Source organism: Coturnix japonica, chromosome 3 (assembly GCF_054131305.1).
Source record: "Coturnix japonica strain WE chromosome 3, WE-NBRP24, whole genome shotgun sequence".
NCBI classification, from domain to species: Eukaryota; Metazoa; Chordata; class Aves; order Galliformes; family Phasianidae; genus Coturnix; species Coturnix japonica.
The window spans coordinates 78,615,946-78,635,367 of NC_140665.1; the positions used below are offsets into that span (position 1 = coordinate 78,615,946).

The 19,422-nt window shown below is 36.4% G+C and overlaps 1 protein-coding gene across 8 annotated transcripts in view; it reads right to left on the bottom strand.

Moving 5' to 3' along the window:
* COL19A1 (collagen type XIX alpha 1 chain) overlaps window positions 1–19,422 on the bottom strand; it is a 170,820-nt gene that overhangs the window by 85,793 nt on the left and 65,605 nt on the right. For all 8 annotated transcript variants that reach the window (XM_085541988.1, XM_085541984.1, XM_015859135.3 and 5 more), the window contains 2 exons: window positions 18,110–18,154; window positions 1,681–1,734 (listed from right to left, as the gene is read on the bottom strand). In XM_085541988.1, the coding sequence (XP_085398114.1) occupies window positions 1,681–1,734; window positions 18,110–18,154 (99 nt within the window). The remainder of the gene's footprint in view (window positions 1–1,680; window positions 1,735–18,109; window positions 18,155–19,422) is intronic.

Here is a 19,422-nt window from a genome sequence, read left to right on the forward strand (position 1 = left end):
CTCCATGCACTCTAATAGCTGAATCCAAAGCCTGTTTTTTTTTTAAGTGTTGTTAAAAAGGAATTGTGTGATTCAAGCAATAAAGTGTTGCCTTGCGCAATTCTATTTCAAAAATATTCTAAAGGAAGATCCCATGATGGTAATCCACCATTTTTTGGACACATTAGAACAGTTCACTAAATATTCTGATTTATAAAGGTTTAATATTTTACACTTCCAGTGCCACAATGTGAAATATGTTCTAGAGTTCACCAGATATGTGGTGTACCTTACTCATCCTAAAAAATTTATGGAACAAGATCCCATGTAGTAAAGAAGATCATGTAAGACCAACAGAGAAATGTCTCCAGAGCTATGCAAAGAGACACAGATGTGCTTTTCCATGCTGTCAGCAAATATGTATGCATGATGGAAATATATGTTTCACCTTTACAGACAAGAAGGCTACAAGAGAATACCTCTTTGAATAACTAAACACAGTTTCAGCTCAGTACATAGTATATGCTTCCATGTAGAAGATACCTACCAGTAGCCAAAAATAGCCTGATTTAACTAGCATTAAATTATACTAACCTAAACTAGAAAAAAATATTTTTTATTACTACAGTGTACATAAAAATCCACACAACATAAGAAGTGTCAAAATCTTGTAGATGGTCTTAAAAACTGTAGCTCAATGCAAATAGTCACATGCACTGCCTGTGCTCTTAGCAAGCCCAGCAAGACTGTCATAGCATTTAGGTATCAAAAGCTGAACCATCCACTCTTTTGGCAATGCTGGCAGAAAAGTCTCGCTGAAATTTGTTTTCCAAATCCCCCATCTCAGTTTTTGTCTAGAATTCCAGTCATAATGTGAGCTATTCCTCAAAGGTTTAGACAGTCAGGCTCAGTCCCTGTGTGAGATGCTTTCTGCCTTCAGCTGTGATGTTTTGCAATTGGAGAGCAACAATATCCTTTACTATCAAAGCCTAAACCCAGGCTGACCTCCAGCTAGGTCAAGGAAGAGGCAGGAGGGAACAAGGAAGACTAAAACAAATAACTGATAGCTTTCTTTTTGTTTTTAAACTTTTATGTCCAAATGATACTGCTTTGCCATTTCTGTATCACACTGACAGAACTCTGAATTTCTGCCCTCTTGTCCTAGTTTAATATGTTTGAAGATAAATAAAAAAATAAATCAGTCAGAAGTGAGTGTTAACACTGATCAAGTGTTAGCTCAGGTTCAAACGTGGATGTGAAACCTATGAAAACTACTAATTTGGCAGTGAAATCTATCAGAGAAAATAAGTAAAAATTTAACTCAAATTCTCTATTACATGAGCCACACAGAACAGTGAATGACCCATGCCTCCTATCCAAGAATTGTTAACAGCCATTAATTTCTTTTCAGAAATTAGGGCTCCAGGCCTAGCTTTGCCTCCAGAAGCACCCTCTTCTTTCCTCTCTGCTGTGTTGCTTTATCATGGAGGGTACCATATCCCGCAGCTCTCTTATCCAAAAACTCTCTTATCCTAAGAACTCATACCTCATCTGAACACACTTATTTTTCTTGCCTATCATGTTAGTTTTCCAAGCACATACATTTTCAAAATCCATCAATCTGAAATAAATACTGAAATTCATTGCTTGGATATTCCACCAAAAGTCTGCAACTTGAATATTTTATTATCTTCGGTTTACCTCTCTTCCACGAATGCCTTCCGGTCCTGGTTCTCCTTTTTCTCCTTTTTCACCCTAAAAGAATGAATATGCAAGATAAATATGAAATGATGACTCTTTTTAAACAGGATAAATATTGTAAGACTCTTTTCTGTTCTACATGCAGTGCTACAAGGAGAATTATTACTCAGATTCCAAAAGAAAGAACTATGAGAGCCAAATGCCTTCTTTGTACTTCACAGTGCCAATGAACATCCATGAAGACTTATAATAGAAAGATATTTTTGATTCTCACAGTGCTCTAAGACCAATGTGGTTAAATAGAAATTTAAGGTGGGGGATACTTAACCAATTTCAATTTGTTACTGCTTTTCAATGAATAATCATGTTTTAAACATCTGATAACAGAACTGCCATCAATATTATCTTTTACTTGTACTGTTATACAATTCCTTGAGTGCACCTGAGAAAGACTGAAACAATTTTTGTTATTTTTTAGAAGGAGGAATGTAAGTGACATACATCTAATTTACTTATGAATCAAAAGGAAAAATAATAAGAATAAAAAAAAGCAGAAAGGATTCTTCAGAATAAATTATACAGTTTGGTTTCTGGGCTTCCATATGAAACATCTGTAAGACAGAAGAAAGGATTCAGTTTTGTACTGTTTCTACCTACCATGCTATTTTAGTTAATATAGATTCCACTGGAAGTTACAAAAATACATCTGTTTATGAAGCACAATTTAAGGGGAAATGCCAGAACCAGCAAGTATAAGCAGCTCTACAGTTCCATCTGTGCCAGTAGACTGAAATTTACTAAACTATAAAAATAACATCATTCTGATAAAAGCATGAGGACTGACTTTACTGGAGTCCAAGCTCTTCATTAATCAACAAAGGAACAGCCCCACACTGAATTTCAATTACCTCCAATGGACTACATTTGTTTGAACAGAATCTATTCATTATGTCAGCATAATCTTCATAATTCTGTTAGGTAAATGTTACTGAACTGAGATCACTCAGCTAATTCCATTTGTGACACAACCCTGATTCAAAGCTATTCCTCCTGTGGCAATGACAGAGGGCATTTCGTCTAATAATCAGTCTTACAAAATGAGTTTGTATGAGCTTTCTCAAACAACTAAAGCCTACTAACAAATTAGTGAAAAAAACCTGTAAATTTAATAATCCCATACAAAAGATGGCTTCAGTAGTTTGTTGTTTCAATTTTAATATATCTTTTTGATGACAAACCAAATGCTATACATTAGCTTGAATGATTCTGTTTTTACCTCAAGTATTGTTTTATTCCTTGTAAAAACTCCAAAATTTTAAACATGATAAACCTATGCTCTGATTGCAAGATTTTTAAATGAATCCAAAATGTTACTGGAATATAACAATGGTTATGCTAGTATTTTTAATCTATCGTGTTCTCTTTGGTCTCTGGATTAAAACTTTGTTTAAAACAGTAATAATCTCTATCAGTTTAGAGAATAATGGTTAAAGTTCTAAAGTTCTTATCCTTTTTATTTTTTTTAAGCCCCCAATTAAAACTTTAGGAATAAAATGACATAAAATTACATTTTAGTTTTCATCACTGAGACACACTGGACAATCAATACTTATTTCAATACCTTTAAACTGGTTTCAAATCTCATTGCTACAACTTTTCAGTATTACAAAGGTACAGTTATATATTTACCTTATATATTTAGTTATGTATTTAACTCCTAATAATAAAGCATTTCTAGGAGATTTTTCAAATATCCCAATTTATGGAGCTATCTTTTTCCTTCTATTGTTTATCTGCCTACATAATCTAAGAGAAAATGGTATAACTGTCCACAGTTCTGATTCAGAAGTAGAATTAGCAGCTTATAAACACTTTGACGTATATGTAGAAACCTTAGTTAAAAGTAGCTTGTGATAATTTGTTACACTGCATCTATATTTACATAAAAGCAAGCATTTACAGAGCCTTAATCCAAAGAAGCTCACCCCTTGCCCTCGCTTGTCATTTGCCTTGATGTTAGATTAGCAGCACGTGTTGGAAATCCTGCCTTTTTCATTTTCAGCAGGCGAACAGTAACTCTAAAACGTTGGCAAGTTGTTTTAGACACAAACAAGTGTAGCCAGTGAATGTAAGAAGACAGAAAATCTCAATTTGTTATGATTTATGAGATACTCAGATTTAAAATGTTTGTCAGCAAGACAAAATGATAAAAAGCACTCTTTACTAATGAGCCCAGAACTGTGCAGAACCCCAAGACCCTCAGGCTTCCTGCCATGTATGCCATTTTACACTGAAAATATTCTGATTATTTATTAGAGTAAATTATCTTTACTTGCCAAGCCTATTGTGTGGAATGTTCATGTGAAACAAAAATTCAAATCTAACAGAGATCCAATTCTTACAATTTATTCTTCTGTGAACGGAGCCAAGTCACGCTCATTTCTGTCTTTGTAGAGTGAACTATTCTGCATAATTAACAGCTTAAAATGTAGCCAATTTGCAGAACTGCTGAAGCCACTCTGCAGTGTAGATGAGGCTGTTAATAATCAACATTGTGGGTTATCTCACTGATTACCAAAAAAGAAAAGAGAGAAAAATGTGTTAGTGCTATTTCTGTCTAATGTTCCTGCCTGCATATACTGTATTCAGATGAGACAATTAAAGACTGTTTGGGAGGTAACTGCAAAAGCAGGATGACAAAACTCTGGAAGTGCCATGTCTTGTTTATTAGCTTACTAAAACTAATCCAATATAACACTGAATTATTTGTATTGCTTTGGGTGCATTCTGCTTTCAATTTCCCCAGCGGAACAAGCTGGTGGGGTGGCTGCAGCCTAAGTACTGGGAGGGATTCAGTCTCCAGCATGCTACGCTGGATACAGTGAACTCAGTGGTAACATTCTTTAATTAGAGACTGGGGTTTGCTCATGGTTTTTGTAAGACTAAAGCATCAGCCTCAAATCATTCGGCAACTTTAAGGGTGCCAATTTCCCTTGCATACTTTTTTCTTCTTTATTATAAAAGCAAAGTAATGTATTTGGAAATAAAATACATCCATACCTAAAAATTACCTAAAAAGGTAAAGTTTATTTTTGCACTGCTGCTCTGTTAATAATACTAATCCTGATCTCCTGATATCCTTTGTTCCAAGCATTTTTCAAGTACCATTGTTCACAATAGCTGAAATATTCTGCAGAGTATGCAAGACATACAGTATCACTAACTCAGTGCTGATAATTCATAATATTTAACCTCTGAAACTCTGTGATTTTACCTTACTCGGTCTTTAAGATAATTGAATTTTCATATATGTACACCTATATGAGTACTTCTCTTTTTACTGACAGATTTCTAAGAAAGCTGTGGTTACAAAGGGCTCCACCTGAGTAACATGCTTACTGACTGACCTGTAGCCTTTGTATGACAATAGGATAGCACGCTACAAGGAAGCAGCAGCATTCAGGGAGAAGTACGGCTGAAGCATTAAGCCATTTAAGAGGAAGAGTAACAAAGGCAAACTAATGATCCTGTCTCAGATCAGTCTGGGAGGAACTATGCAAGTAAATGAAAGAGTCACAAAAGCAGCTTATTTATATCCCAATAGTCTTTAACCCACATTAAACTGTTACCTAAGCAGGGTCAGAAAGAGACATTGTAAAAACACATGAAGATCAACAACTTTGACCTGGAAGGGTGTCACTGTGAGCCCTGTGTCTTTCCAGACCCAGCTGGGATACACAAGCATAGCGTGAAAGCAGGTAAAGATCACAAAGCTTCACATGCACCAGCAATTTGAAGAGCTGCACAGATACACTTATCTGGAAACCATGACCAAAACACTTCTGATTCCAAACTGTGACATCACTGTCTAGTGCCAGAGCCACAAACAACAGGTGTCATGACTGGCCAAGTCGGATAATGTATCAGGAGGAAGATGTTTCCTTCCTGCTTCACTAAATGTTCACTGGGTAATACTGAAGCACGCACTGGCTGATTGCTGCTTGGTGTCACACGCTACATTTCTAAGCAAGTTCCCTGAGAAACTATATAAAGACAAACTACTACGTCAGCTTAGTGAAAACTCTTAGGCACAGAATGAGCTGAAGACAAGCCAGTGCACGGATCCAAACTACACTAGTGAACTCTCTTGCCCTGTCAATATGCACGAGGCAGCCATCTATTATTAATCCTTATAGGAAAATCTTAAAAGGCATAGTGATCTCAATCAATAAGAACTGCCACAAAAAGAAAATCATATTCAACAAATTCTGCACTGTAGTTCTCTCCAGCTGGAGAAATCAGATGCACAAATAACAAATAACTTGTATATCACTGCTGCAGAAAAGGATACAGGGATTACCACATACACTGAGTGTGAGTCTCTGAACTGTGTCTCTGTGTGTGTTACATATTCTCAGAACTGAATGAAAATTTTTTATCCCAAGGTTAAAGTTTTATTCACAAAAATCAGGCAAGGTGAAACATTATATTTTACATTATTATTATTTTTTTTAAGCAATCAAGTTTGCTCTGTAGGAGCCCATCTACTGTCTTAAGTCCTGTGTTTTAAATGTATCTTTGTAGTATCCCTAGCAGAATGGGATCATGATGCTTCTCTTGGACTTCCACAAGTATTTGCACTTTTACAAAATTCTGGTGTTTTAGTACTCTAAAACAGAACTAATGCTTGAATTTGGATCCAAGGTGTCAAATATACTATTTTTAAAATTTCATTATCTTGTGCTTCTATCAGTAGATTAAAAATTGAAAAAGAAAAAGTAGTATGATTTCATTAGCAATCTATTTTCCATTCCTTAAGTAAATACTACAAATGGCTTTGACTTTCAGCTGCAATTCTTTAAAGCTCTGTCTGCCTTTCAGTGGGGAGGTTTCTGTTTATACTGGCTTATTGTTAGTGTTGAATGAAGATTTTTTCCGTAGGAGGAACAAACCAGTTTCTTCTCAGGGCCTGTCTCCTAAGGAGCCTAAAGCCAATCTGTTCTTGTTAGCAGCTGACAAATAGTATTGCTCTCACAGAAGATAGTATTTTTTAGACACCCATATTTTCATGATTTTGGCAGGCTACTGCTATTGTTATTTAGATTCTGAGAGATGTTGTGCAGATGGTTACAGTAACATCAAGTGTTTGCAGAAGTTGATGGACTGCTATGTCTGTTCTTGAAAGCCTGAGTTTCTATTTCTACCACATGACAACAAAAATAATGTCATTTTCTGTAGCTGAGATTATTTCTGAGCTGTGTTCATCAGACCCACAGAGACAGCAGTAACATTTAACTTTCTCAGGCTACATTAAGTTTGTTATGATCACAGAAACACAAACTTTAGACCAGGAGCTCAGTAATTAAAGCTTTCATGTAAGAACTTTCCTCCCTTGTTGGGAGGATCAGAATAATTACAAGGCTACACATGCACATTTGTGATTCATCATAGAATGGTTTGGTTTGGAAGGGAACTTTAAGATCACCTAGTTCCAATTTCCCTCAAGATCCGATTGCTCAAAGCCCCATCCAGGCTATCTGGGCAACACGTTGCATTGTCTTACCACTCTCAAAGTAAAGAATTTCTTCCTAATAGCTAGTCTAAATCTACCCTCTTCCAGTTTAAAACCATTTCCCTTTGTCCTGTTACTATTTACTCTTATAAGAAGTCCCTCCCCAGCTTTCCTGCAGGCTCCCTTCAGGTACTGAAAGGCTGCCATAAGGTCCCCTGCAGCCTTCTCTTCTCCAGGTGGAAGATCCCCAGCTTTCTCAGCCTGTCCTCATAGGGGAGGTGCTCTAGCAGCTGCTCCAATAATTCCATGTCCTTCTTGTACTGGAGGCTATAGAACTGGACGCAGTACTTCAGGTGGGGACTCATGAGAATAGGGTAAAGGAGCAGAATCATCCACCTCAGCCTGCTGGTCACACTTCTCTTGATACAACCTGGGATACAGTTGGCCTTCTAGGCTGCAAGTGCACATAGCCTGCTCATGTTGAATCTTTCATCAACTGACACTCCCAGATCCTTCTTCTCAAGGCTTCTCTCAAGCCATTAATTGTCCAGCCTGTACCTGTGCTTTGGATTGCCCCAACCCAGATTCAGGACCTTTGCAGCTGGGCTTGCTGAATTTCATGACGTTGGCAGGGGCTGATGTCTCAAGTCTGTCCAGGTCCCTCCAAATAGCATCCCTTCCCCTTAGTGTGTCAGCTGCATCAATCAGCTTGGTTTTGTATGCAAACTTGCCGAGGATATGCTCAATCCCACTGTCTGCGCTGCCCGAAAAGATGATAAATAGCACTGGTCCCAACACTGATTCCTGATTCACTTGGACACTAAGCCACTGATCGCAACTCTCTGAGTGTCACCGTTCAGTCACTTTCTTATCCAGCAAGTGATACTTCCATCAAACCCACTTTTCTCCAATTTGACTACCAGGATGTCACACAGGACAGTGTCAAATAATTTTTACAGACATGATGTTTTCTAATGACCTATGTACTCAGAAGAGATGTTATTTTAATTCAGTATAATAAACTTTATCACTTGAACTAAAAGGCTAACTAGCTGCAGAAGAGAATGACTCCTGTTTCTGGTGAACTAAAGGCACAGGCTGAGCATGAGTCACGTTCCACTCACCACGGAACACAGACAATTTACTAGCCAACTTGATAAAAAGCAATGAAACCACAAATTCTGTACTCTAGTTTTGACTCCAAAATGGAGAAAGATTTACTTCTTACAGCCCAAATACTGGCTTGTACCCTCTGAAAGGCAGGGACACTCAAATGGAAGAGGTAGCTGTTCCTCCACTAAAGCAGTCCCATTTCAATACTGATGTAACTCCTGAGTTATTCCTCCAGAATTATTCTTAGTCTCTTCCATCTTCCTCAGAAATGTACTCATATATATGGTCAATTCTTCCTGTTTTCCCCAAGAATTCCCCTTGAAGTCCGTGTCCACCTCTATCCTCTTTTCTGTACCCGAGTACCCTAACCTTCACATTCACTTCACTGGTAGCACTGAGTTCTCAAATCAAAACTAAGGACCTCAGCATATCTGTGCAGACAGAAGATGATGCTGTGCTCTCTACCCTTACTGGTGGGTATTTCTTGGCTCCTCCATAATACAATCAATGTTCAATACTTCTTATAGATAAAATTATTACACTACTTCTATATTAATTGCCATTTATCAAAAATGATGATGAAAAGGTTTGCAGTCTTAGTAATTTTCAAACTATTGCATATTTCTGAACATTTATATTAATATTTATTTATTTATTACAATATAATATTTTATTTTATTTATATTTATATTTATATCCCTGGATGTATCTTCACAGAGACAATCAAGGCAGCACAGAAATAACTGTTTACAGAAACAGTACACCCAAGTTGTCTGGCACTCTGCTTTTGCTATTTGTTAAACTTTATCTCCAAGCATTTCAGAATCTACAATGCTTCTGACACCCCTGCTACTTTATTCAGAGCAGGCATGGCTGTTTCTGCATGTTACAAAGACACTATGAATCCTTTTCAAGATAAATATTTTAATTTTACAAATTATGAAATCATGACTACAACTGATAAAAAGATGTTTTCATTTCCACTACACTTCTACTTGTATATCACAGACTTTTAAATACAGAAAGATATATTTGAGCTCAGAGGTTGGTTGTGTTTCAGGAGGTAAAAATCTTTTAACTAATAATGAACAAATGTCTGTGTTCTCAAGTCTCTCTTATACTCTCCTATAAAGAGCGAGATTGTGAGACCAACAGCTCTCTTTTACTGCAGCATACCAGAACAATAAAATAGGAAAAGCTGAGAAGAAATAACATAAGATTGAAGCCCCGTCCCTGGAGGTGTTCAAGGCCAGGTTGGATGGGGCAACCTGATCTAGTAAACATGGAAGTTTGGTGGCTCTGCTAAGCAGGGGGGTTGGAGCTTCATGATCCTTGAGGTCCCTTCCAACCTGGGTCATTCTGTTATTCTGTGATTATTAATTTCTGTACAGATATGTGACTTCCTATACATATACGTAGGGATCTTGGCTACTTATGACAGTTATCTAAAATCAAAATCTCACGTAAACTCGTGTACTAAAAAAAAGTTAAATGTCTGAAAACCTTGCAAAAAAACCACTGAGATGCAATTATTAAGAAGATCGAATACAAATCAGTTGTCACAGCAGGCAATACTAAGTAAACTGGTATTTAATTGTTAAGAGACATCTCAGGGATAATAGATGCTTATTGATTTCTGATTGATAAAGAAAAGGACAACAGGAATCTTCCAGTAGAAGAAGTAGGGGACACTGAATTAAATTAACAGGATGCAGTTTCCAAATAAACAAAAGGAAGTGGTTCTTCAAACACAAAGATAAACAGCATAATTCCTCACCACAGGATATTGCAGATGCTTAAAGTTTACATGAATTTTAGGGGAAACTGCATACACTAATGGAAGATAAGTCCATTGAAGGCTACTAAATTCACTGGAACCATATCTGGCTGAGACTGCAGTCAGGAATAATTGGAGGCTGAAGAGCATACTGAGAGAAGCACTGTGCTCACTTTACTTTGTCCTCTAGCTTTTCCCTAGGCACCCCTTCTGGCTACCATTACAGGCAGGATGCTGAGCTAGATGAGTCTTTAATCTGACCAAATGGGTATCTGTAAGTAAATTAAACAGTGATATAGCTTGGGACCTGGAACTTGGTCATCTGTATCAATAAACTGATAGACCCCAGCTGTGAACGTCTCTTGCAGACATTTCAATCAGGCTAATTAACACTTCCCTGTACAGTTCCCAGGCACAGTTGAAGAGTTTGATAGGCTATGGACTATTCCCAGCAAGCAGTACTGATGATTCCTGTTTCAAAGAGAAAGTGAGTAAAACAGTAAGAAGGGAAACATCAAGCCGCATGTCTCAGAACTACAGGACAAGCTCTGGTAACACTGAGCTTACCAGGATGAAATCCAGTAGGACTGCTTTTATTACAGATTGGAATTGTAAAATTAAAAATATGATTTTCTTCTTCCCCTAAAATATCTGCCTACAAGCTTTTCTGTGATTACATATAGCATGGTCTGTGATAAAAATAAACCTGTCAAACAAAAACACTGTTATGCCCATTAATTGACATGTTTGAACTGCAGAAAGCAACTAACTTCATTTGACTTAATGAAAAAGTATTTCTAAGTGGTATTCAAGACGTCATAGCAACCTAAAAAATGGAAAATATTCTTCCCCCAAGCTTAAAAGAAGTGAATTATAAGCTAGGTAGTTACAAGATGAGAGGGAGAGAATTCTAATACTTCCATCTAATGCATTAAGAGATGAGTATGAAAAAACTCAGGTCATGTTTACACATGACTGGTAAAGCATTCAGCCTTCATTGCAATAAATATGCTTTAAAGGACTTAGATCAACATACTTTAAAAAAAAAAATTGAATAAATTTTATGGATATTAAAAGCAGGGAGTCATACCTTCAGCAAATTGGCACTGACTGCATCACCATCCAAACAAAACGAGGGAACTGGAATCAAATTGTAATGCAAAATGCATTTCCATTCTTCCAAAAATCATACCAAATAACAGAGGTATATGTAGTAGCCACAATTTATATCCATATTTGCAGCTTACTGAATTTAGTATATTCTATACAAAGTAGTACATATGGAAATGCTGAAGTACTTGAAGCAGAATCTAAAGCTGATAAATAGCATTATCATTTTTTATTATACTGTTTTTAATTACAGACTTTCCACATCCATTGCTGTTTTCTATCCCATGACCAATAACTTCTATTTTTCAAATAGGCTACAAGCTTCCTCAGTACTTTTGCTGTCTTGCGTGGACTGGTTTCATCACTGAGATGTACAGCACCCTCATGAAAATATCAGCAAGCAAAAATAAACATTGACTAATATCAACTAGCACCACAGAAAGCTAACTCCTTCTGTACTTACTTATGTTTATTTTTAAAAATGCTTATTGAAGACTGGGGAGAAGAAAGAAAGACTATACTATACATGAAGACATAGTGGAAGTGCATAGCCATGTATTTTCTGAATGAATGCAAGAAAAAGGAATATTTTATTAGGTGTGATAGGATGAAGTAGAAAATGTTAACCTCCAGGAAATCTTCCTGACATTGAGGTCTGTTAGGAATTTTCTTCCAAAGGAAATAGAGGAAGCCCTATTTCCTGGAATAATTCAAATTGAGCTTCACAAAATAGTAAATATATACAAAGAACATCCTGCGTTTAGAATAAAATGAAGCAGATGACAATTTTTTCTACACTTAGGCTGGACAAGCCCCAGATTATCTCTCTTCTCGCATATATACACAGGCAAAAGCAGAATCAAAGCATACAAAAAGTAAAGGCTGAAGGACGAAACTTTGGAAATAATGTATGACTGTCATTATGGCTCTACTCCCAAAGGTTTCCTGAGTCAAATATATGTACATTTTCTATTTATAACATTTTATTGAGAAATATCAATCAAAGCGCTGCAGTAAAATAATCAATTTCCCAAAGTGTTCACAAGTGAACAGTATACAGTAACTGCCTCCCTGAGTTAAAACAGAAACAAGGAATGTATACCAGTATTTTGAAGAAGCTGAGTGAAAGAGGAATTCAGGTTTCCTAGCTCTGTCTAGTCAGAATTATCTCTTAGCAAGAACCCTGTCATGCTTGCTTGGCTATAGTTAATATATAATATGTGCTGCCTTTTCAGTCAACACTTTTCCTAATAAAATCCTGTTACACACAGGATTCCATATTATCACAAAATTTATGCGGTATTCAGGTTCCAACTGTCCCTTAACACTGATGTTTCAATGTTCTAGTCCAATTATAGAAATAACAGTGCCTATTACTCTAGTGAATATTTATTCTAACCAAGAAGGTGGACAAGAAGATGAAAAAAATGGGGAACTGAAGAGTGCTAGCTAGAGTGACCAAAAGCAGCATTAACCAGGAGGTAAAAAAGGATAAATTACAGATTTAACAAAGGTGGGGGGGAAGAAATTACTTTAGAGATCATTTATCTGACCAACTAACAGGCCTGGGGCCATCTCCAATTCAGGTACCAAAATAAATATTAATAATAAATAATAATCCAATCCCATTTCCTAATATGCTACATAATGCCCATAATGGCAACAGGATATTGAAGATAACGGCACCAAGGACAAGTCTGCTGGCCTCAGTATTTATTACCACATCAGCAGTAATATTTCAATTTGCGTAATGTTCAAGTTCTCAGACCTTACTACGGGTTCATTTTGGGTTTAAACTAGCAACTAATCTGAAATGGAGCACTTAAACATCTTGCCTCAGCAAATTAAGAATTTCCCAATTACGGTATAGAAGGTGACTATTGGAGACACACGTGCTACCTAAGTGAAACAAAATATTTATAATTCGGTATTGAGATTTCTTTCTTTTTCATTTAAAAATTAGCTACTACTACTGTGTATAGGAATCACTTACTCCTTCCCAGTGATTGTATTTACACAACTCAAACTCAACTTATGTTTCAGCTAAAACTGCCTTTGTTTTAATTTATTGGACTGAGGTTTTTCTCCATTTAGAGTAAGAAGAGAGTCATTAAATGATGCACCAAATTCTGTGACCTAGCTTTAACAGTGTATACGTTGTACAATGACTTTGGGTAACCTGCTCCAGAGTTTTACTGTCCTATCATGCAAAAACATTAACTAAGCATTAAAACCAAGCATGGATATATATTGAAAACCAAATCACCTAGCTGCTCTCTGTGCCCATATAATTAGACATTGGTGTAAATAATATATGGAATAGTTTTGATACTATTAACAGAAAATGGAAAAGTCTTATGAGACAATCTGATCTCCTGTAATAAATAAGTCTTCCTATTTATCATTCCTTTTTGTAGAACTAGGGTACAAAGTGCAAAACAGCGTAAGAGGAAATTACTTCTGTAAGAAATCAGTGTTAAATTAAGACTTCTTTCCTAATGGCTATCTAATATCTTCCTTGCTGCACCTCCAGCCTGTTACTCTTCATGTTACCCATATCAGGAATAGGAAATATGCAATTTCCTTCCTCATTGCAGCAGTGCTATGTATTTGAAGATTGTTTACACATTTCTCTTCAGCTGACTCTATGCTAACTAACCTTCCTCCAGGGAAGGTTATTCAGGCCAGTTATTCTTGGTGATCCCCTTTCAACAGCCCTGAAGTTTTATCAATAATATCTAGCACAGAACTACTTCATTAGTATTGCAAACAAAACTTCTCTTTGAAACATTTTAGAGTTTTTCATTTACAACTGCCTGACTTCATTCCCTCACAGCCAAGAAAGCCAACCGTATCTTGGGCTGCACCAAAAGAAGCGTGGCCACATGTCAAGGGAGGTGATCCTGCCCCTCTTCTCTGTGCTGGTGAGGCTTCACCTGGAGTACTGCAACCAGCTGTGGAGTCTTCAGTACAGGAGAGACAAGGACTTGCTGGAGTGTATCCAGAGGAAGGCCACAAAAATGACCCGAGGAATGGAACAGCTCTCCTACAGGGACAAGAGTTGGGGCTGTTGAGAAGAGCAGGGTCTGGGGTGACCTGATTAGTAGGAGCTACAGGAAAGAAGGGAACGGACTCTTCAGCAGGGTCTGTTGTGACAGAACAAGGGCAAATGATAAGTAAAAAGTCTTTTACAGTGAGGGTATTAAGGAACTGCAACAGGTTGTCCAGAGATGCAGTGGATGCCTCATCCCTGGAGACTTTCACAGTTAGGCTGGACAAGGCCCTGGGCAACCTGATCTAGCAGTAAGTATTCATTGCAGGGGAGTTGGACTAGATGACCTTTAAAGGTCCCTTCCAACTAGAACGATTCTATGATTCACCAGCTTCATATCCAAATAATCCAAAGATTTTAATTTGTGAGTGGATGCTGCTTTTTTTTCCCCTCAAACCATATTTATTCTCTCCTACAGATATCTCTTAGTACTTACATCTTTTTGTTAGATTCTATTCTGCTAGGCTATATATTTGATGTAACAAAAACATTCTGGATTTTTAAGCTGTTTTACAGCCACTAACAGTTCATACCACAGAATTACAGTTCTGAACAGTACTAGAATAAGGATAGATTCACTCAGTATTATCTTTCTTCCAGTCAGCAAATCAATTAAAACTGCTCTCAGTGTATATAATTTCAGTCATGCTATAGAAGAGCAGACAATGCTTTTGTTGCCAATTGTAACACTATCTTGTGAGACTATGACATTGGCTGCCTAACACAAAGAAAACAGAATGTAAAGGAGGATTAAAACAAATTTACACTGAGGGTATATTATTTTATGTGGAGGGAAACCTCGCAGCATTAACACCTGTACATGCCAGTACTGGTTCAACCTGAGAGGAAAAAAAAAACAACAACAATGAAAAAAAAAACCCAAACAAAACAAACATATACTAAGAATTCCAGATTCCTGAAGGAGACCCACTTGTGGCAAAGAAATCTTTAAATATCCTGAAGGAATCTCCCTTAACACATTGAATTAAAGATGCCTCCTGTATCTCTAATTTACATATAACCAATCACTTTCACCTCAGTTGCCCACAACATCTCCACAGCTTCCTCAGACAAAACAGAAAATACAACAAAGACCAAAGTCGACAAGTTTAATGTGGTGAATGGAGAGGCCACGGGCTCAGCTGATTTCAAATATTCAACCCTATGGAAAGATATTATCATAAAAAAAAAAAAAAAAAAAAAAAAAAAAGGATTGTTCAATTTAATTCACTGCACACACAGCACACACAGAGTTGTCCCTTATTTATTCCACGTCATTAGAACTGGAGGCCAACTTCCTACAAGAAGCATTCAGTGCTATTTTAGGTTTCTGAATTACTGTTGGCAGCTGCCCCTCTATAAAGCATTCTCCTCCAGCAGTTTTGTGCCACCTCTAGCTGTGGTGAGTAGGAAATGGCAAAGACCTAATGTTCAAGTAACTTTAAACCCACTCAGAGTACAGTGCAAAATAGTACGCAAACACTGTCCTGTGCTCTGATGTGCAAGGTCTGGCTGAGGTTATTTCATTAGTAAAAATCAGATTTTACATTCCAGTCTTTCTAATCATGCTTGTCAGTCACAGAGTTGCACAGATATTCTGGACACTGTGTCACAATGCAAGAGTACTGATGCATTTTTAACATCAGAATTTAATAACTGGAATATGCAAAATTATTCAAACTATAGCCAAAGTTAATAATTTAGAGCCCAAACTCAGCTGCTTTGTGTAACCTTAAAAGCCACCCCTCCTCATATGTCAGAATATGAAACTTCTAATGAGACTGTCCTAGATTATTTTTGGTAAACAAGGACCCTTCTGCTTCTATATTTCCTCTTCTTTGAAGAATAGATAAATATATTGCTAGCAGTTAAACTGGAAATACATTTAAATGGAATCTTTTAATTAAATTCTGAATTTGAAGAAGAGGACAAAAGTCTAAAATGTGCTGAGTCAGCTTCCACATAAGAAAAATGTTGCTGTCACTCATGTGGTCATTTTATCTCTGCCTTAGTGTAAGAGAAATCAAGCAGAGAGAGTGACAGCAACAGCCGGATCCATGTGCCTGTGTCCAAACACAATTTATTCATATAGCTCAAGGAAAGCACAGCACAGCTGCAGAGCAATTATGAGGGAAAAAAAATCAACAAGCCCTTCAGAAGTGATGAATAACGATGCAGTGGAGGAAATAAGATCTGTCTATGAAGCTAGAAACACTCAACATTAACAAGTGCTTTTTTTAGACTGATTCTTCAAGTGATAAACGTTAGTTGCTATGGATGCTGACTTTTACTTCTGATATTTCTTCCTTCCTGGTTACTAGAATACTTCCTCCTAAAAAAAAACTTCTGTAACTTTAAATCTGCTAAATTAAACCATAACAACACATTTTCTTTAAAATATCAACACTGGAAAGCTAGCTGACACTTCTAAAGAAGTATAGGGGGGAGGTAAGTGAATATACCCATGTACAAAGCAGGAATATTTTGTGTTTTCTTAAATTCAAATGCTGCCACCCACTCGCCATTTTCTTTAGTCTGAATATGGCCAGAATCTCAGCATGTTTCATTCTTCATCTTGAAGAACATATAAACATCTGAATATATGAAACACAGTGAGTGAAATGATTTTCTGCATCTTATTCAGACAGTGAACTGAGGCATAGAGAAAAGATGCATTTTTAAATCATACTGCCTAAACCAATCAGCCAGAACACCAAAAATAAATCAGTAACCAAGTAAAATTTGGTTAAGGAGCTGAAACTCAACTAAAACCTGTTATTCTTAGCTCAATTCCTATTACACAAGCTAAGTTAGACCAGACCCTTCCACATGTTCCTCAGCACAGAATTGCCTTTGGTGATTTGTTAAGCATTTGAAGTCATGCAGGAATACTGGCTTAAGCTGTCTAGAGCAACCCAGACCAGCTTTCTGTCAGCTAACACAGCTTTCCAAAGGGTCAATCTAATTCATATTCTAACACTAACTTTTTTTCAACTATTTCTGACCAAAGCAGAGCATATGCAATTACAACAAACTGTTTCAGACTCCATTTCTGATACACACTGCTACGAAACAAGGAAAGGTTTTTCTTAGAATATGCACTTGGATTTTTTATGCCAGCTAGGAAAATAAGAAGGCCCTTAAAACAACATGTCAGTACATCAGTGAAAGGGGCAAAATTGGCAGACTAAGGAAGAGGTACATGCACTTGAATTCTGTAAGGGCAAGCCATCATGTCAATCTGGCTGAAGTCCGATATGTTCAGTAGACTAAAATCATGTTAGCTGCTGTATAGGTATGCAAAAGCATATCAATAAAAACTATCCTTTTTAATCTAGCTGTCAGTTATCATGCTATATGAAATGGAAAATTTTTCAATGGTAATGAATTTATGTTCTTAGGAGGAAAAGAATGTAAAATATTCAGTAATTACATTCAACATATTTCAGTACGTTCTTTATAAAGTGCATTTGTAATTAAAAAAGGCAACAACCAAGTATTATAAATACCTACATAATCTCATCATACTTTCCATACAGTATAAATAAACATTTACTAGTTACCATAGAAATTCAGTAGCAGTAGACATCACTGGAGTCCAGTGGTTATGGTTCTGTAAGACTTCATAATTACATACTTTCTTAAAAAAAAATAAAACATGGTTCTGAAGGAAGTGCTAATGACACTAATTAATATGCATAAATAACTGCTTGTTATTAAGCCTTTTCAGAAGTCACTAACACAGAAAAAAAAGAGTTTTGTTTGTGAAAGAATTAAGGAATGCCTTCTGAAATAGGCTCCACTTAGTCTGTCATAGACCAGAACATTAAAACAGAAAAATAAGTAACATGTCATAATAACCTACCTTTTCACCTTCTTCACCTTTACTACCAGGAAGGCCATGTTCACCCTGGAACACAAAACAATACAAGGAATATCTCAAACATTCTTCGAATTATTACATTCCTTAAAATTAGTTTTATTACATTGACCTTTTATTGTGGGAATAAAACAGAAGAAACTATATTGGATAATGATAGTCTTGCATTCAAAAATGTGTGAAACCATTACAAAAGTTGTCGTGGCTTTTTAACAAGCAATAATTCTTTCATTCAGCCTAATGGATATTCCTGGCTTTAAGAATTCTAAACTTATGATTCTAAACCCATTCATTACAGGCCTGGTATTCTTCTGCAAAATTAGCTTTAATACATTTACTCCTATCAATTCTTGCACATTACTTTTTAAATATGGCTAGCCAGCCATGAAGTACCCAAAAACCCACCCCACTTAGCAAAAGATACAGATTCAACTTACTGAAAGAAAACCTATCCCTTCCACTTTGAAAATTCTGTCCAATTAATGAAATATTTTAAAATAATAAGAGTGCAGTTTGCAATACTAATTCAAATTCAGCTTATTGCAGCAGTCTGAATTCTTTATTAAATGATCTTACAATAAAAAGACCTGTTACAATGCTCCAATTTGATAACTTCTACCTCAGAAACTAATGCAGAAATCTTACTATGCTAATAACTCTGTCAAATGGTTTGAGGCCTGAATGCATTACAACAAGAATAGTATCTATTTTTGACAGATCTTCATTAATGCATTCTTGTTTGTTTAGTAACATATTACAGAAATAGAGCCAAAATTATATACTTGTAGTAAAAAGCTTACATAATTTAAACAACAACAAAAACAAAGCAAAAAAAAAAATCAAACAAAATAACCCAACACCACCACAAAACAAACACCACACCTATACTGTTTTTCCATTAAACCACCTAGCAAAGGATAGTTTATATGTCTTCACCAGTGTCAGAATACAGTCTCACTGGCTCAGTACAATGCACATGAGTTTTACTGGTCTGAAAATGAGGAGACTGAAAAATTTCTGAAGTAAAGCATATGCCATTTTTCTAAATTACTTTAAAAAACTGAAGTAAGTAATGTCTAAACTCTAATGAGTAATGTCTAAAACCTCCAGGGATTTTCATTTCCACATATAGAAGTCTGAGGTTTAAATGAGGTCAACGAAAACAGCAGGCTACAACTTGCAAACTTCCTAGCAACCATTTGTCAAATTGTTTAGCTGATACAGTATTGCGTAGCACACATCTGGGAATTAAATTTGAAACTTAGGAGAGATGCAGATTTATGGATTATCCAACAGCT